The sequence below is a fragment of the Phytophthora infestans genome, genomic scaffold (genome assembly GCF_000142945.1).
Source record: "Phytophthora infestans T30-4 supercont1.21 genomic scaffold, whole genome shotgun sequence".
Taxonomy (NCBI): domain Eukaryota; phylum Oomycota; class Peronosporomycetes; order Peronosporales; family Peronosporaceae; genus Phytophthora; species Phytophthora infestans.
This window is the reverse complement of record NW_003303738.1, coordinates 2,195,004-2,221,444: the sequence shown is the minus strand read 5'-3', so window position 1 is coordinate 2,221,444 and position 26,441 is coordinate 2,195,004. Positions and strand designations below refer to the sequence as shown.

Below are 26,441 nucleotides of genomic sequence, written 5' to 3'. Positions count from 1 at the left end.
TTTGAGCCCTTTGCAAAACCATTTGATTTGAGAGCAATGTTCGATAACACCGGCATCTCTCAGTAATGCCGAACACAATCTCCTCGCTTCGCATGGATCCCGAAAAATCACTATCCTATGAGATCAAATCAATTTGTGATTAGGTTTATTATTGAAATCAACAAGTTGTCTACCGACTTCAACAGTCCCGGTATCAAAAGAAATCTAGTTTTACTTGATGACAGTCCGAAGATTACGAAGTATACATGTAGACGAACTATTTCATGGCGTCCATTGGCTTTCTGCAATCTCCCACAAAAAACACTCCAGTTGTTGATAATGAATCAGCAAAAATCTGTCAGATCCGGGATTTGCTACACATGATAACCATCGGTAACATACAGCTACAGCAGTTATATGAGCTTCATATTCTGCCGATAACTTTAGCTACAGTCCTTCCTCACTACTGTCCAGAGCATATTACATGTAGAGGAGAACGTTCCGTCAATCACATATTTGAATTTGCCTTGACAAAAGCAACCCGAACGACAACAACTTACGAAACCACTTCACCTTTCCCACAACAACAAAATGGTCTCCACCCGATCTTCCATCCTCTTTCTCACCTCCGCCTTTGCTCTCCAAGGACACGCTGGCGCCACCACCTGCGACGCTGACAATTATTCCAAGGTCTCTGCTGCGGTGCAGACGCTTCGCACCAACTGCGCCGGCTGGGCCGCCTACCTCTCTAACGGAGGTGTCTGGACCTGCGACTCCATGTGCCATGACGCCGTGGGCAACCTGGTCAGCACGTTACCGGACTGCACGTTCGGTGGTCCTCACGGTCAGAACTACAAGGAAGTGGTGGAGGAAATGTTGGAGACGTGCGGGGACCACCGAGTGTCCACGTCCGACTCCACGAATTCCTCTGCTCACACGTCTCAAGAGAATTTCGACACCGTCAACTGTGACGGTGACAATTATTCCAAGGTCTCCGCTGCCGTGCAAACGCTTCGCACCAACTGTGTCAGTTGGGCCGCCTATCTCTCCAACGCAGGTGTCTGGACCTGCGACTCCACGTGTCATGACGCCGTGGGCAACCTGGTCAACACGTTACCAGACTGCATGTTTGGAGGTCCTCACGGTCAGAACTATAAAGAAGTGGTGGAGGACATGGTGGAGACGTGCGGGGGTCAATTGGCGCCCAAATCCAACTCGGTCGCATCCCCGAGCGCCACGAGCGCAGCTCCTAGTACCACTACGGTGCCTCCAGTCGCGACTTCAACTGCAAGTGCCAGTGCTGAGGCTGGGAACTCTCCGGCTTCAGAAGTGTCGACAACTTCCGGTGCAAACACGCAGATCGTCACTTCCATCTCCCTTGGTTGTGCTGATCGTGGTTAGCCTATTGCTTCACTATTAAGATCCGCTAAAGGAGTTCGCAACATGTTTAAAACGGCCGGACTCAGTAACACCTTTTTTTTCAAGTAAAAAAAATAAAGGGCTAAAAACAATGGGTTAACCCCAGGGTTAAGCCCAATCACTCTAGAATGGCCAGCGAGGTAAATCGTCATGAGAAACAACAGGCAAATCCAGCGCCTCGTTGAACCGCTCAAGCACAAATTGTTTCTGGTTCTCGAATGCCTTCAGCACAGGCTCCTCGTGGCACACAATAGCGAGTTTTCCGGTCCAATGATTCGCACGTAAGAACTTCTGGATCGTCCGTAGTGCCACTTGAGCCCCCTCGTCACACGGGACGCCCATGTTCCCCGTTGAAATCGATGCCATCGTCACACACTTCAACTCCTCGTGCAAAATAGCACTCAGGGCGTTCTCATACGTCGTAGCCAGCAGTTCGAAACAGTTGGGCATTGTAATACGAGGACCAACGCAGTGTATGAGTTTCTCCACTCCAGCTCCAAATGCCGGAGTGGCAACAGCAGATCCCGTGGGACGGCGACCTCGAAAAGACGGATCGTTTACATGGTCCGCAAGGCCGCGACCTGCTCGACGGAATACGGCCTGGGCTGCACCCGAATAGTGATTGGTCAGGTGCGAATTGGTGGGAAACGCGATGCCGTCTAAAGGCACGCCGTCGATGTAGTTGATGTAGCCAATGTCGCCTTCCAGAATTTTGACTGTCTCGTCAAATTGCGTCCGCTCGTCCGTGGACTGTAGGAATTCCTGTAGCTCCACACACGTGTGGTCTCTGGTGATCCAGTCCCAGCCCCGATCACGCGTTGGTAGCGCCAGGAAACGCAGCTCTGAGTCTCGTTGCCCCTTGAAATGCAGAATTGACAGTTCTGTCCATAGCGAACTGTCCTGCAGATATCCGTGCAGCTCGGACGTCGATTGGAACACGTGCACAGTAGCGTCAATACTGGGCGCGTCTAAGTAGAAGAGGATGGAGCGAGCGATGCCTTCTACTGCGAACACTTGTAGCGCTAAGGACCGTGGCATGATGGTCGGGAATTAGGATGAATTGTCAGAACCAGTATGGGTTGAGAACTACCAAAATGCATGATTTGTAACCTGGCGACGTTGAAGCTAATTGACCAATGAGAACCACGCTCATCTAGAGGATAAACTCTCTTCTGTCGCTCAGGATCCATACCATAATAATTAAAAAAAATTTAAAAAATCCCTTCTCTCTGAGGGCCCACAGCCATTCTACAAACCACGGCCACGAGCGCACAGCGGTGAGGGCGGAGCGCAATTCTACGGCCCTCCTGCGACCTCAAGGCCTCGGTCGCACCTCTACGCGCGCGGCATCACTACCAGGGACTCACGCCTCACTACTCCCGCCGTTGCCATCCCCGTAGATGAATCATGTGAAGTGAAAGAACCCGTAAGGGCGAGCGGAATGCTGCTGGATGCGGCCGAAGACTATCTACGACCTACATCGAGGCCACACTAGTATTAAATATGGTAAGTCTTTGCTGCTGCATAACATGAGTGAGCATGTCGTTTCTAACTTGCTGTTGCAGCTTTGTTTGTAATATAAGATAATGCGTTAGTGCGGAAGCTGTTGTCTATTGCCAGGAATTATACTGTTTAAAGCGTAAGGTGAGATCTGGTGCTGTTACTTAACTGTACTATGTGTACTACAGGTTCAGCGCTTGGGGGGGGTTGTTACGGATGAATTTTGGCAGCGCCGAAGGTGGTGTTGGATCGACAACGTCACCACGCTCGGCACGCTCGTGGAACTGGGTTATATGTGCGTCAAGCTTTCCAGCCTTGTGTAGATTGCGAAGGGCTTTCAGTGCCGTACCCGCTGCTGCTGCTGAGGACCCGTTCGTCTTCAAGAAGTCCCGCGTGCTCACTTGCGCTTTCTCACTAAGCGCGACCACCTCACTCTTGAACGCAGGAGACGAAGCATCAAGTGAAAATCCATGAGGTAAGAAAAGCATCATGTAGCCTGCGGTGTGTCTAAGCTCGTACAGCGTCGTTTTCTTCACAGAGCGCGAGGCATAAACGCGGGGCTCGGCCGTAAACCATTCGTACCAGACTGCTGCAAGAGACTGCGAGCCCTTCTTCTTCGGACGAACAGTTCGGATGGCAATTTGTTGGTCAGGCTGTGATACACAACCCGCAACAGTTTTGGCTGGAGCCGACGGTGAGTGCAATTTCGCCTCTACAGCTAGCAGTCGTTCCTCTAGGCGCTGATTTTGCAGGATTAAAACGCTGATCTGCTCGGACTGGCGCTTCATGAGGCTTAACACCTCAGCAGAGTAAGAGTCGCTAACGCTGGGCTTGGTTATCGCTGATGGTGGCATGAAAGCACGGCGGATTGTGCTGCTCCATGCAAGTACTTCCGCTTCCCCGATGACTCGTGCTGACATGGCCGCCCGAATGCGGGCAACCAGTGCTCCTTCGCGTGAGAGCAGCAGCATGTCGGGGTAGTGCATGATGAGGGTGGCTGACAAGACCTCTGCTACGTCTTCGTTTAGGTTCATGCAAGGCTCTGCAAAGCCCAGGGAGCTCGTGAAAAGTAGACCATGCAGTGCTTGGGCGCGGAACAGCACAGACGGCTCCAAGATACGCAACGAAGGAAGACGTGCGCCTTCTTTTGGTTTCCATCCGCTCAGGACACGCGCAACTTGCTGATCTGCCTGCGTTGTACCCAACATGTACCCAAACGCCTTATTGACGCGGTCAAGCTGCCAACCGCCCCGCTCTATAATCCAGTTTTCTGCAAGAGTTCCATCGTTGGCGTGCATGGCAGCTCCTCGACGAAAAGAGTGGGAGGTAAGTCCTTGTGTGAGTTTGACCTGCTTCTGATCTGCAATGTTCTTGACTCGAACCAGTTATCGGTTCACGTACGCTTGTGCACCAGGAACCGATCTGGTAGCTGGCGACTGTTGCAGGTCTGGTAAGGATGCGGGGCTGTCGTCTGCCTCGAGAAGCTCTACGAGACTGAGGTCTTCTACATCGCCAGCATTAGCTCCGATATGCCTTGTACTGGTAAACTGAGGAAATAGACGCTTGCTTGGCGCATTCTGTATGGTTAGAGCAGCAGCTAAAACGAATAGTGGACAAGTTAAAAAACTTGTCGGGTCCTTGAACAAGGATACACCTTGTAGCAAAGCTGTTTTAATCCGCTTAAAGCGTAGGAAGAGTACGCCACCTACATATTGCAAGGTTCCAGTTAGCGTAATTGTCAATATATAAAGAAATAAAATAGTCAATGATCTTACCAGGTAAAATCGAGAGCTGGTTTTTTTCAAGTTGCTCTGCGTCCGAGCTACGTCCGTATAAATACCACAGCATCACAACCAGAGCTGCATCCGGATAGATACTCTCAGCAGAATCAGAAGTATAAAGTAGGCGAGCGATATTTTCTAGATCTTGCTTGGAACACGGTGGAGCTTTCTTTTCAAAAGCCCCATCCTCGCGATTGGTACAGTACTTACCAAGCCCAGACAGGATCTTCTGCAGCTGGGGCTTTACTGTCCCCCCTTGCTGTGGGTATTTATCTATCAACCAGTTCTTTACGTTTCCGAAATAGGCTAGACATGTATTGGTAGATCGAGTTTTGTCTGTCGATCTAGCTAGAGAATACGCATATTTATCTAGCACAATTTGAAGTACCCTACCGGTCTTGTCAGCGTCGATAAGCTGTTGAACATGCTCTAGTGTGATGTTTTCTGAAGAAAGAAACGTGCTGAACGAGTTGATCGCCGTCACCCGGGCCTTCTTACTGTTAGGTGGCGCTAGCGACGCGATAGACATGGTCACAGCTCTGCAAAATGATGTCTTTTAGGAAACAGCTGCCAACCGCCACCTCGGGTTGGAAACTTCCTGATATTTTTAGAATATGCTACTATATGGATATTTGTAAAGAGTACAGCATATTCTGAAAAAATTCCAACTAAATATGGTCGGATTGGTAGGAATTGGTGGTTACTTTTTAAGACTTCATCATTGGATAAAATCACATTAATCTTGCAATCTAATTGGTGGATTGGCTGAGTACAGTTCTTCATACACGATGCATGGTTGGAATCTTGCGGATATTATACCATACCATAATATATCCGACCTCCGACTGGCTCCGACCTGTACCAAAACTAGGGAACATCACATCTTGAACTGTTAAAACAAATATATTTATTTATACATTATGTTGTGGACCACACATTAGGTGCTTTGGGCCACACTCGGTCACACACTTTATTTTCACACAAGCGAGCAGAGGCGCCGGCATCGGCGTGGCGGCGTGGCGGCTGCGTGGGGAAGGTGGAGAGCAGCTGGACGCGACAGGAGGTGAGGAGCGGCAGCAGGCGGGTGAAGAGGAGCGGCAGCATGCTATTAGCGACGCGGATCAGCTTGAGGCTTGCCCGGCAGGGCGGCCGGCAGGCTGCCGGTCTGGGTGTCGCTCTCCTAGGCCCCGCCAGTGCGAAGCGCCGGTGTCAGGCCTCTGCTGATCCCTCGAGTGCGAGAACTGGCTGGTTGACACTTTCATCGAGCTGATCCATAAGTTTAACTCACTCACTTTTGAACTGAATTATTTAGACTTAAACGTTTGCAGTGCATATTGCCTTGTTACCTTCAGTCAGCATCGTTTTGATCTCTTTCTTAAACGACGATGCGCTGAAGCGAGCCGATCTTGGAATCATGTAGATCTTCTCTACATTGCAAAGTCGAAGGTCATTCCCTTTCATAAACTCATCTGCTACTCGTTTCATGAAGTAGATTGCGAAGACACCACAGTCGTCGGAGTTTTTTTGCATCGGAGTTGTATTAACAGCCACTGTCGTTGAGCCCCATACGACAATCTCTTGAACTCAGGAATTCTTTGGCCACAGACTTAAAGAATAGCACTACGAGTCAATTTAGAGTCACAATCACTGAACAACTTGATCATGTTAGCAATTTCCTTTTCAAATTCACAAGTCTTGGGTGTGGGGCCGGGATTGACCGCAATGCCGTTGTCAATTCGAACGTGAAGCTGGTCTTGTTTTGCGAGCCACCCGAGCAAGGTTGTTCGGGTTATATTCAGATGGCGCGACGCTTCCGAAGTACTCCAGCCTTGTACCTCCATGAGCGCTAGGGCCTCCACCTTTCTGCAAGTCGGAAAACGGACGTGCATAGTTCATCTTCCCGTTTTAAATTGTGTAAAGGCAACTTGAATGGGATAAGCGACACGTGTACGGGTTACACGACATCCTTGTATGGGTTGTACGGGCTACACGACATCCTTGTATGGGTTGTACGGTTTACACGACACGTGTACGGGTTACACGACACCCTTTGTGTGGGTTGTACGGGTTACACGACACCACGTGAGGGTTACGTGGCGTGTACCCAGGCTACGGAAACCATTTGTGTGGGTTGTACGGGTTACACGACACCCTTTGTATGGGTTGTACGGGTTACACGACACGTGTACGGGTTACACGACACCATTGGGCTAGCATACCAGTACGGCCACTGCGGGTTTATCATGGTGGTTGTGGTGCTGAAACAGGGTGCGCATTTTCGCAGTAAGAACGTGTACGAAATTCCCGATATTGTAACGGTAACTAATGCTTGTGTCTCACGATGTTGCAGCTACAGGTTGAAGGGGGTCCTGTCTATCAGGATCTTGAACAGCACCAGCATTAACCAGACGATGGTAGCGTGTGATCATGTCGTTAAGTTCTCCAGCAGCGTGTAGGCCATGACGGTGCTTTCGAACAGCAGTGGACCCACGTGACATGATATTGCGCTCACGAAGGAAGGTAATTACCGCTGTCTCAGCCTGATTTCCTCTCGCCAAAACTTGCTCACGATAGTCGCATGCGCTTGGATTGAGGGAGAAGCCATCTCCAAGAAACAATTTCAGGTATCCGACGAGCTGCCTCGCGCTTGATCGTTATTGTTTGCTTGCAGCGGCAAAAACACGGGGTTCCTGAGCGTACGAAGCGTACCATGTCACGTGCAGGTAGGTCACAGAAGTCCGTCGACGCTTGGTTGGCTTGACTGGGTCGGGTTCAGGATCATGTTGACGTTTGCTGCTTGTATGTTGCTGCACAGCACCTCCTACCTTCGCTTCTAGAAGATCCATGCGTTCATCCTGCCTCTTAACAAGTAGAACTAACTGGTCAATGACACGGCGTTGGTGCTCGATGGTATCACATTCTTGCCTTGGTTACCGGTTCGATGTGGGATGTATTTCTTCCTTGTCTTCTGGCAGACGTGTCTTCGCAGCAATATTCTGAGCAGCCAGGTGGGACGCCCAAACCAACAAGTCTGCGCGTGATGACCCTGCCAAAACCACGCACTCTTCGATGCGTTTTACAGCTGGTCCATCAGGATGAAGTTGCTTTAGCCGGGGATAATGCAGCAACAGGTAAGCTGATAGAACGTCCAGAACACGGTGACTCGCGTTGTATTGGACTCGTTCTAGCCTTAGGCACGTCGCGAAGAGAAACTCCTGGACAGCTGCGATTTTTTCCTGTGTGTGTGCATCAAAGGCCTTCAAGTCCTTCAAAGGTACCTTCGCTTCTGTGCTGTATCCGCTGAGAGCCTTGCTAACCTTGTGATCTTCGCGGCTTGTGTTGAAGATGTAGCTAAACCCCTTGTTTGTTGTACTCATGTTCCAGGCACAACGGTCGAAAATCCAGCGATGCGTGAGGCCGTCACAACCGTTGACGTGCTGCGCTCCGCCTCGGCGAAAGGAATGAGAAGAGAGGGCGACCTCGATACCAGCGGCGACAGCGATTCGGTCAAGAACTCTGTTAACGTGGGAGTAAATGGTTGGCATCTTTCCAGTCACGACTACTCCGTCCGCTGCAGCAGCCACAGCACCAAGTGCAGCGTAGTCATCAGGATGGTCGAGTACCTCCAGGAGCGGCGTCACGGGGGACAAGAAGACAGAGGCTTCGACAGGAAGCGGCGGCAGATTATCGAGCAAGTCGACGCACGGAGCGTATTGCACCATGAGTGCCAGAGCCATAGCGTACACCGGGCACGTGATGAAGTCTTCGTCGTGAAACAGCGACAAGCCTTGCTCCTCAGAAGTCTTGAGCCGAATGAAGCGCACGAACAGGATGTCTGCGGCGTCAATGGTGAGATTCTGCTTCTGGACGAGAGAGAAATCGGAAGCGCGTCCAAACAGATACCACAGCATACATAGTAGCGCTGCATCTTGATAGTCGCTTGAGGTAGTCGCATTCTGATACAAGTATAGCATCATTTTACGCAAATCTGCCTTCGTGCATGGTGACGCCTTGCTCACTACCTTGCCGTCTCTTTTCATACAAAAGTTCTCCAGCGTCTTCCCCATACTTAGCAACTTTGCCTCGACAATGTGCCGCTGCGTGGGGAAGAGCTCGAAAAGCCACATCTTAGTCTGTCTATAATACTGCATGGCAGTGTTGCGGGCAAGCTGTTTACCCTTCTTGCCTTCGTTAAAGGCAATATACATGCCAAACATATTTAATATAGACACAAATGACTCTCCACTATCATCTTTCGCAATGCAACTCCTGACATACTCAAAGTATACAGACTCACTCTTTACAAAAGCCTTGAACGCTGCGATGGCGGCTGCCTTAGCTCGTTTTGTGTTTCCAGGCTTAAGCTCGTCCAGTCCCATCCTGTCGGATGTATTGCAAATATGCAAGTGATACGTCCGTCAATTAGTTTTAGAATAGGCATGCATATATTTCTCGTATCCTTCCGACCCGATACGTCGGATTGACTGGTTAAGATGACCCCCTACCCTTCACAATTCTAGAGGTGGAAATACAGGTAATGCTGTATTTCCATTGGCCAAAATAAATTTAAATTCTGTAATAGGCTGTACAGGAGCATACAAAACTTAAGTAAGGTCGGATAAGTGATGATATTCATTTATAACCTTCGAACCGATCGCTTCCGCTTATCATTTCGATTACAAACATCCTATATCGTGATTAGATGAGCGGAGCAATGGGGTCCACGCGAATTTATTCGGAACGCCAATTGACATACTGTATCGCCTTTGTATCCGCTGATCCTCCGTTTCATAAGTTATGAATCATAACCGGAAAAGCTCCACATCGCTTCCCCCTGTTTAACGCCACCATTCGACCATGCTAACCTCCGCCCTTCGCTCGGCCAAGTCGCTGCAGCGCGTGGCTAGCAACTCGCGTGCCTTCGCTGCTGCAGCTAAGCCCTTCAACGCGGACACATACGAGCAGAAATATCTTGCCAAAACGTACAATTCGAATGGCGTTCGCGGCGAGTCTGGTCTCGTGTTCACACACGGCAAAGGCAGCAAACTGTACGACGAGCAGGGCCGCGAGTTCTTGGACTTTTACGCCGGCATCGCTGTCTCTGGTCTTGGCCACGGCGATGAGGACTGGTACAACAGTCTCGTGGAAAATGGCAAAAAGGTGACGCATGTGAGCAACTTGTTCCACTCCAAGGCGCCACTGGAACTGGCTAAGAACCTCGTGGACAACTCTCGCTTCGACAAGGTTTTTTTCGCCAATTCAGGCACTGAAGCCAACGAAGGTGCCTACAAGTTCGCGCGTCTGTATGCTAACCGCGTCTCCCAGGGAACGTAAGTGGCAAAAAGTTGCAAATTTTGCAACTGAAAAAGATTATCTAACCATTTTTTTTTGCATATGCAACAGACCTTTGGAGGGTAAAAAGTTCGAATTCATCTCATTCAAGCACGGCTTCCACGGTCGTACCGCGGCAGCATTGACACTCACACACAAGCCTAAGATCCGCGAGGCCTTTATGCCTCTGGTGCCTGGTGTACACTACGCAATGACATTGAGAGTGTCAAGAAACTTATTTCGGACAAAACCGCGGGTGTTTTCATTGAACCCATGCAGGGCGAAGGCGGTCTGTACCCCGCCGACCCGGAATTTATGAGCGAGTTGCGTGCACTTTGTGATAAGCACGACACTCTGCTCATTACGGACGAAGTGCAGTGTGGCTTGGGCCGTACTGGGAAATTGTTTGCACACGAACTGTACGACGTGACGCCGGACATCATGACGCTGGCTAAGCCGCTGGCTGGCGGCCTGCCAATCGGCGCTGTGCTCATGTCCAACAAGGTGGCGTCGGCTATCACTCCTGGCCAGCACGGCACGACGTTCGGTGGCAATCCGCTTGTCTGTGCTGTGGCCAACACTGTGCTGACTAAGATCATGGACGAAGATTTCTTGGACAACGTGCAGAAGCGTGGCAAATACTTGGCGGACGGTCTGCAAAAGTTGCAGCAGAAATTCCCCAACCAGGTCGTGGATGTCCGTAAACCGATCGGAAAGGGCGGACTGTTCGTTGCTCTTGAATGCAGCAAACCAGTGGGCCCGCTCATCGAGTACGCGCTGTCCAAGCAGGTGCTCCTCATTTCTGCGGGTGAAAAGTAAGTTTTGTCGCATTGGGTGTGTTGCATGCAACTTTCTAATTTGATTTAATGTGTTTTACTTACAGCACGATCCGCCTGTGCCCGCCGCTGGTTGTGGACGAAAATGACATCGACAAACTGCTCGCTGTATTGGAGAAGGCGTTCGAGGAAGATGTGTTGTAAACAGCAACAGCCCAAAATAAAAAAAAATGTTGAGAAAAACTGAAACTTGACTCGAAAATCGACCTACGTACCATATTCTCTATCTCCTTCTATTGTCAATTTGACGATAACGTTTTACCACTTCACATTATCGACCCCAAAGCTCGAGTAGCGTACGTTGACCTCGCTTGGGCTGGACATGGGGCTTGACTTTCCGTCGAAGTTTGACTCTTAGCTTGGACTGTGGACGAGTCTCCTGAGACGTTTGAGGTTCCTGTAGCGGTTGTTGTTGCGCTATGGGAGCCTCATGGACAGGATGCAGTCGCGGCTCCGAGCTGTGTTTTGTGACTTGAGGAGACGCTCGTTGCATATAGCGTATTTCTACTCTCTGGCGTCTGGGAGATAAAGAATGAGAGGGTTCTGTTGCCTTGTACCCTCGTACACGGTACGCATACCCGTCTGGTTGGTCCGTAAACTCGTTCCAGTTCGCCCACCCCATTCTTCGGTCCGAGAAACTATCGCCTGGCGCTATCTGTAGCTCGAAACGTGGAGATTCCACGCTATTTTCGTGTCCTCCACCGACTTGCCAGCAACGTACTGTGCCATCGTCCGAGCAAGACGCAAGCTGAGTGGAATCCTGGGAGCTCCAGGCAACTCCGTTCACTTCATTTGTATGACCTTTCAACGCATAACAAGGAGCGCGTTGTTGCGTACTCAGACCAGAGTAGAAAGACGGTATAGTTGCGTCGTATGAGGCATCTACACGCGCGTCCCAGAGATACACAACGCCGTCTGCCGATGCACCGGCAATGAAGTTTCCTTCAGGACTAAAGGCAGTTTTGCAATAGAAGGAGCTGGCTTGATGCCCTGAACAGCGAAGAATTGTTCGAGCTTGCTGTGTGTCAAGCACAACAATCGAGTCGTTCACTACGTTTACAAGAAGACGAGACGCACCTCCAGCCCTTCTCTGATGCAAAGTTAGCGATGAAATACCACGACGAGCTCCCTCACGACTTGAACACGAGATTTCACGTATAGCAATTGGCAGTTTAGCTCCCGTCTTGTTCCTCTCGTTGCTGAGACGTCGAAGGTCCCAGTACTTGACTACTGCATCCACAGCACCTGCTGTGATGACCTCGTTGCCTGTTGACGTAAACTCGACACACGTGACGCTGCGTGGCGAAGGGGAAGTCGACGATGCAGCTGCAGTTCGTCGTCTTCGTTTCTGAATGGGCGAAGTGAAGTTCACGTTAGACGATGAGGTCCTTGATGATGTAGGCTCTGCATGTACATTTTCTAGACAAGATACAGGTTTCCCAGGAGCGCGTGTATCCCAGAGTAATAGTCTTCCGTCACGTCCACCTGAAGCAAACATGTGCGCTTTATCCGGGCCCTGACGGACGCACTTGACACTCATTTCGTGTCCTTTTAAAGTCGATACAGGTGTACTAGAGCTCGATCCTGCAGTCTGTACGTCCCAGATTCTAATTTCCAAGTCACCGGCTGCTGTCAGTATCTGCGTGTCGTCCTGCGTCCAAATCACGTCGAATACGGCGTTGTGATGAGCCATCCAGCGGCCTTTCCGACGACCTGCGGCCATATTGAAGACTCCTACCGCCCCCTCTTCGTCCACAGCCGCGAGAAGGTTCTTACTGTGAGCGTATGCGACTTGAAAGATAGGAAGGGAGAGCAAAGAACCTGTTGCTTGGCCGTTGATATGTGCTTCGGGCCCGTCTCGGAGGGCCAAGACGCGTTGCCGGGGACAGTGTAGCGACGCGAATAGTGATCGTTGGATCGAGCTGCGTTGTAGAGTGATAGAGGAGATGTTGATACTAGTGGGAGGTGGGTCGTTGAGGCGCTTGGAGGGACGGTGTCGTGCCCCCGAGGGCCCAAGTTGCAGCCTTGAGAGCTGCTGCGCGAGGTTCGCCATCGTTTGACTGGATAAGACAAACGATGAGCACAAATACAATAACCAAGTCTGTCTGTGAACAGACTTGGTTATTGTATTTGTGCTAGTGAGTAGAGGCTTAATGTGCTTAAATGATTGACTATAATTACTGTGATGCACATCATGTTGAAGTTATTTGTTTTGGACACTTTTTCAGACACCCGATCGTCGCATTGTCTAGCTCGCAAGATACTTTCTCGCTTCAACGTCCACTGCGTCCACTCGTACGCTCCTCTTTCTGACCAGTAGCTGGCGTAAGTAACTCTCTATTATACGCTCGAGACGCATGTACTAAAGTCTTGGTGCGTGCGCTTAAGATGTAGAAAATGCTGGTCAGCCTGATTGTACTGGCTCAAAAGCGAATCCAGTAAGATGAGTCGCCTCTTCTTAGCAACATTTTTAGAAGCTTATCCTCTAAGATCGCGGGCTCTCTCTCGCGCTTACCGGTACATCCGTGCATCATACAGACTCGACTACATATCCCATGTATAAGTCATCGCCTCTGCCTGTTCCGCTCACTCCTGCGCACTGACATATATCCGTTAAATGTGTGGCTCGTTGCGTCTTCTACAGGTGTCACCACTTGCAGTCATTGACTACAGGCAACAGCAACGCTGGCTACTTGATAAACAGTTTCCAAAAAGCAATTACATGTAGGTAGTCAAAAGCTCCATGATCTTTTCGTAAAAGAAACGGCGGGTAATGTTATTAGTCAAAAAGAAATTTGAAGCCTTTCTATTGGTTCAGAGCCAACATTCCAAAATGTGGAAGTCTTTTCCCAGAAGATTTCTTGGGTCTTGAAAGGATGCACAACGCAGAATGCTCGGCGAGAGAGACCGCGCTTCCAGCAGCAATTCCGCCACTTCCGACGCCACCTGCTTCCAGCGCGTCAGCAGCATGGGTCCTCCGGCCCCTGCGCCTCTCTTTAGCAGCCCACAGCGGGTGTCGCAGTCTCAGCAGCTCGTAACTCTAGACGCCGGATCTTTTCCACTTTTCGGCTTGAAATCGGAACTCCGCGACAGTTTAGACACCGCGAGCGGCATGGATGAAATGGCCACACGTCAGGCTTCACTCGTGGGGTCCCAAGAAGAGCCCGAACACGAGCAGGAGCTTCCCATCAACGCGGAACACAATCCAACGCCAACCGAAGCGAAAAAAGCCGAAGTGCACGTGATCAAGCGCCGCAACGTCGGCGTCCCAAAGTTCCTACGCTTCCTGTATCAGATCCTGGACGCAGAAGACCCGAACATCATCACCTGGTCCCATGAGGGCACGGCGTTCCAGATTATCCAGCCGGATGAACTGGCAATCCAGATTTTGCCCAGATACTTCAAACACAACAAGGTGTCGAGTTTCCAGAGACAACTCAACTACTTTGGCTTTAAGAAATGGACCAAAACACAGACAAACATCTGCACGTTCAGTCATCCGTTCTTCTTACGCGCCGATAAAGACCGCATGAAGTTTATAAAGCGTAAGGAGCGCGCCAATCCTGCGCTTATGTCCGCCATGGCCGCCACAATCACGTCGAATCCCGTTAATCTCATGAATCAATTGCAAGCACAAGAGCACGCACGAGCGCACCACTTCGAAGCTCAAGATTTAATGGACGCACGCAGTCAATTACCCACGCAACAAGCGCTAAAACGTCAAAAGTCCAACAATTTATCGGGCGCCACCGTGACTTTCCTCAATTCCGCAGCTGCTGGCCGTCGCCACTCCACAGGGATGCTCCCTGGCTCGGAGGCTTTCGGGATGGCTGCAGCGGCAGCTGCGGCAGTGGCCGCTGCTGAAGCTGCAGGCTCCTTACCTGGCCGTAAACGCGCTGGAACCCCCGCGGAACAAGAGTTTGAGCTCGAAATGGAGGCTCGAACCGAAGCTACGGCCACTTCCTCGTCGGCTCAGCAACAATTCATGTATTTGCAGAAAATTGCAGAAGCTAAGCAACGTTATCCGTACCAAGCTGGGCGCGGCAAACGACAGAATCCACCGCCTGGATTCGGCGATTCTTTTGGTCTGGCCACGGCCATGAACATGCCTGGAAGTGGTGTAAACGGAGGCTTTGGCCCCCGCAACACGATTAACCTCGGGAGACGTCGAAGTGACCAAGTTCTGACGGATTATTCGAGTGGAAAATCCATTTCGATCAGTCAGATCGAAGAGTTCGTGGCGTCTTCCGGCTCGTCGTCGTCTCCGCAGCCGATCTTTGCCTCGAATATGAAGAGCGATGCGTCGGCGGTGCTCCCAGTGACCTCCAACTCATTTAACCAAGACACGTCGTACCAGTTGCCACAACAACGGCAACAAATGCCGCGACAAATGATAAATCGAAGTCAAAATATCTATGCGGGGTCGGGGTACGGATCTCCCAGTATTAAAACTGAAACAAGCAGCGGATGGCCGACTTGTGTCAATGCGAACTCCACCTCGGCGCAATCTCACTCCATGATGATGCCATTCAAGTTCGGAGACTCGACGTTCCAGCAACGTCCTCCGATGACTCATCCCCAGCATCTTCAACGTTATCATCAGCAACAAAGACAAGAGCAACAAGAGCGAAAAGAGTCGACTCAACAGCCACGTGATTACATTGATGTGTTGCTGGAAAGCGCAGGATTGGACGAGACTCTACCGTCACAAACGTCGACGACTCTGCCTTCGGAGTCTTGGCACTATCCTCCTTCCCAAAACGGGCAAAGTAACTCAGGCTCGACGGGTTCGTACTCATTTATGGCGCAACAGCAACAAGGTCAACACTTGCAGTTGTCGCCAACGGGAGAACTACCTCACAACCCCAACCTACGCTTTTAAAGAGAGCGCAAGATAAATTGTCGGATTCTGTGTCATCGACGAGATTTACGGGTTGCCTGTATGTGGCAAATATGTTTGTGTATGCATGTACCGAGCTGATGTCGAGTTGCCAGCGTCTTCATCACCAAGAACTCCACGGCATCCCCTACTTATGTGAAGACTCGGCGGTCGGGGATATGATACGAGGAGAGACGTCGTAGTGTTAGAATGTCTGTTAGTTACCTTTGACAAAAACCGTAGGGGGAGAAAGTTAACGTGATATTATCAACCAGCAAGAGGTTTCTGATATTATTTGTCACTTATGTTGTGAGTTGCCTAGTTAAGCGAAATTTTGGCCTCGGTCAAGGCGTCGACTGCCCATTGAGGGTAATTGCGCTCTGGGAATTGTTGCAACATAAAATTTTGCACAAATTGCTCAAATTTCCGGTCGATAATGGATTGACGCAGTCGACGCATGAGGTTCAGCATGTACGTGACGTTGTGGTATGTGACGAGATGTGCTCCGATGCTGCCAGTCGTCGCCTCTGCGTCTCCGAACGTCTCTTCCTTCTTCAGTAACACACGCAGATACGCCCGTGTGTACTTCTTGCACACGAAACACTCGCACGTGTCGTCAATCGGTCGGCTATCAAGCTCACACTTGGCACTTTTGAGTTTTAGCAGTCCCGAAGGCACAATTGCCGTACCAAATCTTGCAGTGCGAGTGGGGTACACGCAATCGAACATATCGACACCCAGTGCCGAGCACACCACGAGATCCAGAGGATACCCCACCCCCATGAGATACCGAGGTTTATTTTCCGGCAACTGAGCGGTGCACTTTGCCACAACTTTCCAAAACGCCTCCTTGGATTCTCCTCCTGCCAACCCACCGATTGCGTAACCAGGCAAGTCTCGCTTGATAAGTTCGGTTAAACATTGATCCCGTAACCCTCCTTCGCTCACATCGAGTCCTCCTTGTACGATGCCAAAGAGGTTCTGTTTGTCTGGATGAGCGTGCGCTTGGATACAGCGATCCAGCCAACGCACTGTGCGTCCACATGCCTCTTTGAACCGTTCATCGTCGTCTGTCAAGCTCGACACGACGTCGTCTAGTGCCATGATGATATCTGCGCCAATACGGTTCTGATGAGCGATAGACGCTTCGGGTGTCAAGAGCATGGTGGAGCCGTCCACGAAGCTCTCGAACTGCACGCCATGTTCCGACACTTGGCACAGTCTCGAGAGACTGACCATCTGGAACCCTCCAGAATCAGTTAGTAAGTTGCGTGGCCACTGCATAAATTCGTGCAGTTTGCCAGGCAGTTGAGCAAGCACTTCGGTACCAGGACGAAGTGCCAAGTGGTATGTGTTGGCCAAGAAGATCTGACAGTCGACGGGCTGTTCCTGCATCTGCTGCGTCGTCAAGCCCTTGATCGCGCCCTGAGTGCCTACGGCCATGTAGACGGGTGTGCGGACTTCTCCATGTGGTAGCGTGAGCGTCGCAGCCCGTGCACGATGGTGGCGCCCCAACACTTCGAAGGACAGGGCACTCGGCATTTTCATTCCTTTTGGTTGGTAAATAAAAGTAGAGATGTGTTAGAAAAAACGACACTAACAGTAGGCGATTGAGCGCGAGCCATTCTACTGAAAAGTGCAAGGCGAACGTGAGGTGGCAAATGTTGGCAGTTATTTTGGTGTGTGTTAATATTTGCAGGTTAATGATGAACTCGGCGGATGTAATGAAGGCCCCCAATGGCAAAGTTGCCACAGACAACAAAATGATCATTTTGAGAGAAAAAAATTGCAGTCAATGTACGCCGTCTCTTGAGCATGAAGAGGATGTAGCTCCGCAAGAGCTTCGAGCTACTTCCTGCCATTAACCAGAGCTGACAGTACAAAGTCTTGAGCCTTCATACATGAGGGAGTAGGGGGAGAGAGATAAAAGACGCAGCATCAAGAGGCCGAGTGCATTTAGTCCTCCTTGATGTACTGCACGCCCTGGAACGAGCCCTCCTCGCGCTGCTCGTCCCAACGCTCCATCTGATGTTAAATTGCAATAAAGCGTTAGAGGATATTGTTGAAAGGGTGGTCACAATCGCAGCAAAGAACGTACCCAAGAGCTGGGGCAGATCGAGGCGGCGTTCTGGAAGTACTTCTTGCACGTGTCCTCGTCGCCGTCGTTGTTCTTAAGGCAGAGCACGAACTCGTTGTAGCGCGTCCAGCAGTGCTGTGCCTGGTTCTGGTTGGGGAAACGCGGGTCCAGGGGCGTGGTCTTGAGCTTAGAGTCTTCGGCGGGCATGATGATCGATCGGGTGAGGGATTTCTAGCACTGAACGGGCGGACGAGGGGGCTCTGGTGAAGAGACCACCGGGCTCCTTGTTTTTGTTGCCAATTTGAATATTTTAGCGAATCATAAAGCGATTGGAATTTTGACCAATTGATCAGTGGAAAAGGCCAATCTGAAATAATGTTTGTCAAATTGTGGCTGCTTCGACGATTTAGGTAGGTTGCACCAGAATATGAACACATTTTGTAAGAAAAAGCAGCAAGATCTCGATTTCAGCACTGGTCGTACTCGCAAAGAAGCTTTGGATGAAGTATCTTAGCTAAGGTGCGGCAGCATAATTTGTCTTTGCAGAATTGCTGCAAACAGCAGTAGACAATGTACAACTCGCCCCTACAAATGTCTATCTCCGTTTTATTTTTAAGTTTTAAAAATGATTTTTTCTCTTTGCCTCCTCGCAATCTGATTGGCCCCCGCGAAATAAAGTCGGAAAAGAGTCTTGTATCTGTTGCCTTCCTCTTTCTTCGACTGCTGTCTCTGCCCCTACCATGAGCGCTGTGGAAGACGTCGCGGCGCGCATCCACCGCCTAGAAGAGACGCGCTCCAGTAAGAACGCGCAGCTACGGCAACTGCAGCACGAGTTGCGCTTCAATGCCATAACAGGCGTGGATGAACGCCTGGACAACGGACTGAGCGTTGCTCGGCTCGAGGTAAAGGTGGAGTCTGGACGTAACATGCTCTACAAAGCGGGTTTCCTCTCGGCCCAACGCACATACGCCCGTGTCACAGTGGAAGTTGTGGCAGCTGCGGCAATCAACAGCAACGAAGACGAACAGTTGCAGAGCACTACAGTTATGGAGCAGAAAGTGACAACAAAACAACCAGTCGGCTACACGCCTAGATGGGGCGAAACACTACTCTTTGACGGCCTCCCAGCGGCAGTGGGGACGATAAGAGTCGACGTGATGCAGGAGGAAAGGATTGGCGCTGACGTTATCGTGGGGACTTTGATCTTGCCATTAGCGAGACTGCAGGACCAACGGCCCATGGCAAAATGGCATGTGCTCCACAAACACGAAGAAGCCACAATCAGCGAAATGTTGCTCAGTTGCCAATTTCAACGCTCGCCAGTACGGCAACTTTTTTTACTTCTTTTTTTTACAAAGAATCTGATATTTTCTAAATGGGTTACAGATTTCGGCCTTGGAGTTAGAGTTAGAGTTACTACAGAACCAAGCGAACGAACTGCATTTATTCATTGGACGACATCAGAACCTCGTGGAGTTGCCGAGAAACGCAACAATGTTGCAGCCTAAGTCGTTGCAAGGGACTGAAGTTGTGCCTGAAAAGACTCCGGAGCGTACAGCGTCGACTAGATTCTCGGCTGTGGCGTCGTTTCCTGCTAACTTACGGAAACGAGAGAGTACAGAGAACGTGTCGATGAATATCGACATGGAAGCTCCTCGAACGAAGCGACAGCGCGTCGTAGATACAGACAAGCAGGTGAACTCGCTGTCCGAACGAATTGCCAATTGGCTGTTGCCAACTGCACCGTCGAGTGCTTCACTGCCTGTCGCTAAGACGGAGGCAGAAGAGAACACTGGAGTGGCAACGACTCAGTTCTTCCCGTTTAAACAACGTCAGACACAGGCAGCGTCAGCTCAACGCCGTCCCAGACGAACTGGACGACCACTTGCTGCTACGCCACAGAAGACGCCGTCAGCGCTTCAAGCTATCGAGAAGTGGCTGTTCACGGACAAAGACGGCAAACCGAGAGAGCTCCCCTTTGGACGACAGGCACCGTCCTATTAACTTACAGACTAGCTTATGCATCTAAGCTAGCTTTCGCTTTCAACGAAGGTGAACTTTGCAAGTTTTGCAGTGCGCTCCTGTAACCTATTGATAACAAAGATAAGAATTGTCAGTGTGACGCCACCCTTTACTACTAACGTTAATACGTACATGTTGTACTGTATTAGTAATTGTATCGCATTATTTTATAAACTTACGTTATCGCACACGGCCAACAAGATACTGTACGCGCATTTTGGTACAGTACTTACTTTGTGAAGTATGACACACCTTTTTTTAATAACTCTTTACTTTGTAATCTACCACAATAGAGGGGTTTACAGACAACGACGGTGAAATCCGCATACCATACAAATCCGCCACGAACATTTGAAGTTCAAAATAAAAGATTTGAGCAAGTTTTTATTTTAGCCAATGAATGAGTAAATTGAATTGACTGCTTCCTACGGGCAGCATTGCATGTACAGTTAATTTTTTTATCACTTTGGAAATGGCGCCCCAGTGCTCCTATACAATTCTAACCAAGCGCGAAGCAATCGCGACTGCTGAGGCGTTAGGAAGCTGCCAAGCCGCATCAAAGAGACTTAATATCCCTCGGACGACTCCTCGCTACTGGCTAAACGATAAGGAAAACATTCAAGACTTTGCAGGTGCCCAAACCAGCAAAACCTTAAAGGGCCAGGGCGCAGCGCCGTTAATATCCTTCTCACACGATTTGGTAACCTTTATGAAGGATGTGCGGCGAGAAGAAGGGGTAAACCGTCTTGTCATTAGTTTATTTTACATTGTGACCTAAAACGGCTAGTTTCTTAGTATTTGTGTACAGGTTTAATGATTCAATATTTCAAAGAGCAGCAGCCGCGATGGCTTCAAACGTATCTTGCTGGTAAGGAAAGCGATGAGAAGGGTCGAAGTGCGTTAATGAGACTATGTCAGCGGTTTGCAACACGGTAATGTCTTTTGATTTTGTTGGTTTTATAAAATTACTTTCTTAAAATAGCGTGAAAGTCATGGATTTACAGTGCAAAAGCCACAGTTCGCAATAAAGAATCAAGCCGAAATGATCGAAACGCATTGGCAGTTTACCGTGAAGTTTTGGGATGAATATGGGTCATTTCCTCTAGACGCAATCTACAACGTCAATGAAACAGCAGTGTATTTCGATATGCCACCTTAAAAAATTTGGGCTTTGAAAGGTCGGAAAGGATCAGCCAAGGTCAAGCGGACCCAAAAACACTCCGGGCGATTGACAGCTCTCGTGCTGACGGTTCGTATTTTTTTTTTTGCATTATTTTTTGTTTAACTAAATATAATAAATGTGTAAAGGAAAGAAACTTCCGATTCTTTTTATTTTACGTCCGAAGCCAGGCGGATCTATCGAAAAAGAGGAGCTACCAACATATCCGGTTGGTCATGTATACTCAGTGCAGCAGAACGATTGGATGGATGCCAAAGTGTGGGCGATATATGTACGAGAGCTGCTCAAGTTCGAGATCGAGGCAGAATCAGTGCTTATACTTGATAACTTCGACGCACATGTCTCAAAAGAAGGACTTAATGTTGTTGCCGAGACAACGTCGGCCCTGGTTTGCCAACTACCGCCCAACAGTACAGCGGTCTGCCAGCCACTAGACGTTGGGGTCATGGGACCTTTAAAAAAGAAAATTACGGGAAAGTGCCTGTCAGACATCAGCGGAGACGAACTTTGTGGCTGAAACTACTGAAGACTCGGCGAATGACGCAGCATCAGTATATTGTAGCAAGTGTGGACGGCTGGAATCGTGCACGTGCTGGGAGGAGTGCATCTGCTGGGACGAGTGCATGGGCGATGGAGAGTGCTGGTGCCTGCAGGAGTGCGTCTGCGTGACACCAAACGAAGACAATAACGGCGCGAGCGAATCGAACACTGCGAGCACGGACAACGAGGTCATGGATGAATCTAAGGCAGAGAACAAGGCGGCCAAAAAACGTCTTGCTACAATACAACGGACTATCGAGGCTTGGGGGGAGCTTTCAGAAGAAGTCGTAGCAAAAAGCTTCCGGAAAGCTATTCCGATGTGCCCGATAGTTGAAATATAACCACATGTTTTTCTACTTTGCTTTTTGCTAATTAATTCGCTTTATCTACCAATAAAATTGTGCGACGGATTTTCCTGTCGAGAAAACAAAAAAAGAACTACTATGGAGGATGGCGCTCAGAGGGTGGCGGATTTCACCGTCGTTGTCTGTAGTGTTTCTTTTCTCGAGCATATATTAGTCAAGAAGCGATAAAATTGCAATCTTTTTTACTCTGGGGGTTTCAGTTTATATTCACTTGAAACAAAATCATTATCTCCGCGTCAAGTGCCACCACTCACTTTGAATCACCCAGATTCCTTACTCTCAGTGAAGACATGCCGCTTTCCGACTTTAAAAAGCTGAAGACGGAGATGTCGAGTATCATCTTCCCGGTGGCAATGTTGTATGAGCTGCGCAACATAAACTCACCAGACTCTGACGCCGACGATTCCGACGGCGACTCTTTGCTATCCCTGCTTGTGATGCTCCACCATACCCTGGCGTGTGCTCGCTATTCTGTCGAGCGCAAGAATGTCGTCCGCACGGTGGCGCATCATGCACTGTTGTGTAACCTTCGCGAAGCGGAGTTCCGAAAGTTTACTCGAGTCAGCAAAAGCACGTTTAATGTACTAGTGGAAATAATTCACGACGATATTGTTTTCCGGGCGAAGAGCTACAAGGCGAAAAAAAGGCAGCGCGAAATGGATCTACAGCTCGCCATAACGCTGGAGTGGCATGGTGCTTACGGGAATGGAAACTCCGTCGCTCACCTTGCTCGAGACTACACAGTTGGACTGGGTACAGCTCCAACATACGTACGGTACGTACAGAAAGCACTGCTACGGCAATACACAGCTTGGGTATCTTGGTCCACTAGGCAGCATGCGAGCTGTGTCATCTGCATTTCACGAGAAGCGCTTTGGGCTGGTAGGCGGAGTTGTGGGGTTTGTGGACGGCACTCGCGTCAACTTTCGTCAGAAACCACACATCCAAGGCTCGCTGTACTACAGCCGAAAATACCAATACAGTCTGAATGCTCAGATCGTTTGCAATGCAGACAAATGGATTCTGTTAGCTTTCGTAGGTTTTGTTGTGACTCGACGGTGTTTACCAAGACGCCGATAGCTAAACATCCAGAACTATACTTCTCGGGTGAGAGTATTTGATTGGTGATACTGGATATGCGCTAAGCACTAGACCTATCGCCATGTGCAAGCTACCATCAGTGGCAAAAGAATAAGTGCGTTTTACAGCGAAGTCATATCATCTGCACGAGTCATAAATGAAAACTGCATTGGGTTGCTCAAGAATCGTTGGATGTCGCTAAAAGAAATACGCACGCATATTAAGAAGAAAGATGATTTCCTCCACGTCAACAATCATGTCCTAGCCTGTATCCTGCTCCACAACCTTGGGATTGCGCTGGAAGATGAATGGGACGACAACACGCTTAATGAAGAAGATGACGATGAGGTCAGGAGCACCTCGGAGGTAGACACGGCAGCGCAGCAGAAATGTGAGCGAGAGAAACGTGCACTGCTTAATAGCTAGCAAAACCAAGTCTACCAGCGCTTGCACCTCAGCGATCAGTTTTCCACCAAGCAACAGCTCCACCATCATTTTCTGCGATCGTCATCCCGTTTTTCGCGACGCTTATCCTCGTGCTCTTGGTCACGCTCTTCTCGAGCTATTTCTCTACTCGTTAACATGGACTTCCACCCCTTGATTTTGGATTGCATCGCTGTTTGGCTTCTGCTTCCAGCTTTAGTTTTGCTTTTTTCTCTGCCACTCGTCTCGTCTTCTCTGCCTCGCCAGTGAGCACAGACCCAAATTCCTTCCGCTTTAACATGCTCACTTTGTCAGCTTCTTTTGCCTTAGTTGCAGCTTTAGCCGCTCCAACGGGCTATGCCGCTGTCGTTGACTTCGACTGTGCAGCCGAAGGACGCCCCTGAGGTGTTTATCGGCAAATAATACGAGGGATAGATTCGTCATGCTCATGTTGGCGCAGTCTTGAAGACCGTGCTAAATTCGGTTGGCTTTGAAGATCGAGTATCTCTTGAAACGGTCCTCTATTGGATACCGTTGTTGATGCGATATCCACAGTCGTAACAAACGACAGTCCTTCGCGACCGGCTCTGGTCATTCCTCTTGGAGGCCGATTTTCCTGGTCAACGTTACCATCATCACAGTGAGCGTCTGCGCTTGCGTTGACGTGGCTCTCCTGATTGTGGATGACATTGATACGGTGGTCAGTCACTGATTCCGTGTCAACACTGCGTACGGTTTCATCACTGTTGCTTTCATCGTCTGAAGACGCCTTATCCAATCTTTAATCAGGGTAGTCGAACGCATGGTCCTCATCATGCTGAATTTCGGCGCTGTAGCTAACATCTCGTTCGATAGCTAATCGTCAGGTAGGGGTACCTCGTCATCGCTGAGATCTGGTACGTGACATCGCAACTGCGATTCTGAATTTACGTTTGCTTGCTCTGCGAACAGTGCGTCCATCCGCTCGAAGAACGGACACGCCTTCTCGATCATGTCACAAATCGTAACTCGATTCGTCAGCATCTTTTCAGTGATTCCAAACCCCGTGTTGCCGTTCTTTCGCTCTCAAGTGGGTTTTGTAGCATTTGAATTGAGACGCCCACCGGCTCTGACAAGTCGTTTTGTACTACAACACGGCATGGCGAGAGTCGTCTCCACCGTATTGCACAGCAAAATCGCGCACGTTTTGAGTCATGCTCGCAAACCCGGCAAGCTTCGTGATGCCCGATCCGTAGGCCATACCCTTCCCGGCGATAGAATCTCCGAGGTAAATAGCGCGATTGGAGTCCACTTCTATCGACAAAACCACCGCTTCAAGCTGGAGAGGCGTCGTTGGAGCGAATTTGGCGGTACTCATGGTCTTCTTCTTTGCCGCTACCTTCTTGGGCACATTTGCTTAGGTCCCAACGCTTTAGTATGCTTCGTGTTGGCTGGTGGGCGCGGCGGCATGGCTCATCAGTACGGGTTTCCGTCCACAATGCGGGCAAGGTGCGGGAGCCCTGTCGGAATGATCTTCAAAAGGAAACTTACGCTTAGACAAAATTTATAACCGCCTAAAATTGATCACATGGCTTTAGTAATGCAGGCAAGAAATGAGGTCTGTCAAGAAATGAGCGCAAGAAATGAGCATCAGGAGGCTCATCGTTTGAAACGATGAAGACTGGAAATGAGGCCTCAAAACCTGCTATAAAATTAATATCTGAAACCCCCTAAAGGAAAACTTTCTTGACTGTGTAGGCAACAAATACAAAACACTTTAGCGATCTTGCAGCTCCATAAAGTAGTCATCTGCGTCAATCATGCCATCCGACACGCAATGTCAGCAGCCGACAACGATTCTTCTTCCTCGTCTTCCTCATTGCGACGGACAGCCCGTTAACAGAGATGGTTTTGATCAAGATCCCAATTATGAGCTTGTTCGTAGAACTTCACACTCGATGGCTCGTGAGCCGGTCGATCACGGGATCGAATAGGGGTCGTGCAATGTTGTACTTCTCCGCGTAAGTAAGAACAATATTAGCGCTTCATTTGTTCGGTTCCAGGCGAGCAAATACAGCCTGACGCGTCCTACTTGTAAAACTGGGCATCGTTTCGGAGTTAGCGTTGCTGGTATTGCTAACATTGCTGTGCTTTTTCAGCTTGACCGAGCTCAACACAGGCTCAATGTCTGCAACGTCCTTCTCCATCTGTTGTGGGAAGGTTGCGGCCGTGTGCATTTTCTAACGCCCACTCAAGTCAATAGGTGGTAAATCCTCAAATCCACGACCCTCTTGTGATACGAACCTAGGTTAGTGACACGGGAGATTCTGTGATCTATAAAATACACACGTTGATGTCCACGCAATGCCACCACACATGAAGATTTGGGATTTTCCGAAATTTTTTCACTTACATCCTTCCTTCTTTCCGCACGCCACATCAGTCTCGTAAAACCATAATTATTCCCACTGTCGCCGGACCCTCGCCAAGACATGGTCGCTCATAAGAGCCGAAATACGTCTCCAAAATTGGGGAATGGCTTCACGAACTCCAAAATCAGAAGCAAATTAAATAAAGTTATCTTCAAGATGTATTGTGCTTTGCAGCCTTTTTGGCAGTTTTAATAATAACTCGTACGATTTGTGAATGTATCGCTATCTATAAATCGTATTTAAGTACGATTTGTTGTAATCCGTGAACGAGTTAGTGTTCAGGCATCAATAGAGCTCGTAGATGTACTGAGTAGCGCGGTGCCAACCAACATGAGAAGCATTTCGTTTGGCACTTTTAAAAAGTGCCATTTCAAGAAAAGTCTTACAGCATGGCGCATTCAAAAGACCTTCGTTGGCGTGCGGTAGTGCTATTTTTTGTTTAGATTTATGATGTGGTCCAGATAGGCCACGTGCTCGGAGCCTCGGCGCGCTCCATCTTGCGCTGGAATCAGCTTTTTAAAAGGCATGGCATGGTGACAGGCACGAAGCGGAGCAAGCGAACCTCCCGGTGGCCGGCAGCTGTGTGCTCGTTCGTTTTAAAGTACGTCCAGGACCACC

General features: G+C 49.5%; 7 protein-coding genes across 7 annotated transcripts; 3 read left to right on the top strand and 4 right to left on the bottom strand.

Annotated features, from left to right (window-relative positions):
* Positions 1–1,521: 1,521 nt before the first annotated feature.
* On the bottom strand, positions 1,522–2,436 carry PITG_12056 (uncharacterized protein; the record flags this gene model as incomplete). Its single annotated transcript, XM_002901438.1, has 1 exon — positions 1,522–2,436. The coding sequence occupies one exon, from the start codon at positions 2,434–2,436 to the stop codon at positions 1,522–1,524; it is 915 nt and encodes a 304-aa protein (XP_002901484.1).
* Positions 2,437–9,452: 7,016 nt separating this feature from the next.
* Positions 9,453–10,990, top strand: PITG_12053 (acetylornithine aminotransferase, mitochondrial precursor; the record flags this gene model as incomplete). Its single annotated transcript, XM_002901437.1, has 4 exons — positions 9,453–10,009; positions 10,083–10,200; positions 10,242–10,825; positions 10,894–10,990. 4 exons carry the CDS (start codon positions 9,537–9,539, stop codon positions 10,988–10,990), a joined length of 1,272 nt encoding a protein of 423 aa, XP_002901483.1.
* Positions 10,991–11,117: 127 nt separating this feature from the next.
* Positions 11,118–12,899, bottom strand: PITG_12052 (uncharacterized protein; the record flags this gene model as incomplete). Its single annotated transcript, XM_002901436.1, has 1 exon — positions 11,118–12,899. The coding sequence occupies one exon, from the start codon at positions 12,897–12,899 to the stop codon at positions 11,118–11,120; it is 1,782 nt and encodes a 593-aa protein (XP_002901482.1).
* A 2,514-nt stretch (positions 12,900–15,413) lies between these two features.
* Positions 15,414–15,728, top strand: PITG_12051 (uncharacterized protein; the record flags this gene model as incomplete). Its single annotated transcript, XM_002901435.1, has 1 exon — positions 15,414–15,728. The coding sequence occupies one exon, from the start codon at positions 15,414–15,416 to the stop codon at positions 15,726–15,728; it is 315 nt and encodes a 104-aa protein (XP_002901481.1).
* Positions 15,729–15,994: 266 nt separating this feature from the next.
* On the bottom strand, positions 15,995–17,278 carry PITG_12050 (queuine tRNA-ribosyltransferase; the record flags this gene model as incomplete). Its single annotated transcript, XM_002901434.1, has 1 exon — positions 15,995–17,278. One exon carries the CDS (start codon positions 17,271–17,273, stop codon positions 16,044–16,046), a length of 1,230 nt encoding a protein of 409 aa, XP_002901480.1.
* A 122-nt stretch (positions 17,279–17,400) lies between these two features.
* Positions 17,401–18,083, bottom strand: PITG_12049 (uncharacterized protein; the record flags this gene model as incomplete). Its single annotated transcript, XM_002901433.1, has 2 exons — positions 17,401–17,750; positions 17,824–18,083. The coding sequence occupies 2 exons, from the start codon at positions 18,007–18,009 to the stop codon at positions 17,682–17,684; spliced, it is 255 nt and encodes an 84-aa protein (XP_002901479.1).
* Positions 18,084–18,519: 436 nt separating this feature from the next.
* Positions 18,520–19,909, top strand: PITG_12048 (M96 mating-specific protein family; the record flags this gene model as incomplete). Its single annotated transcript, XM_002901432.1, has 2 exons — positions 18,520–19,124; positions 19,189–19,909. The coding sequence occupies 2 exons, from the start codon at positions 18,543–18,545 to the stop codon at positions 19,804–19,806; spliced, it is 1,200 nt and encodes a 399-aa protein (XP_002901478.1).
* Positions 19,910–26,441: the final 6,532 nt, after the last annotated feature.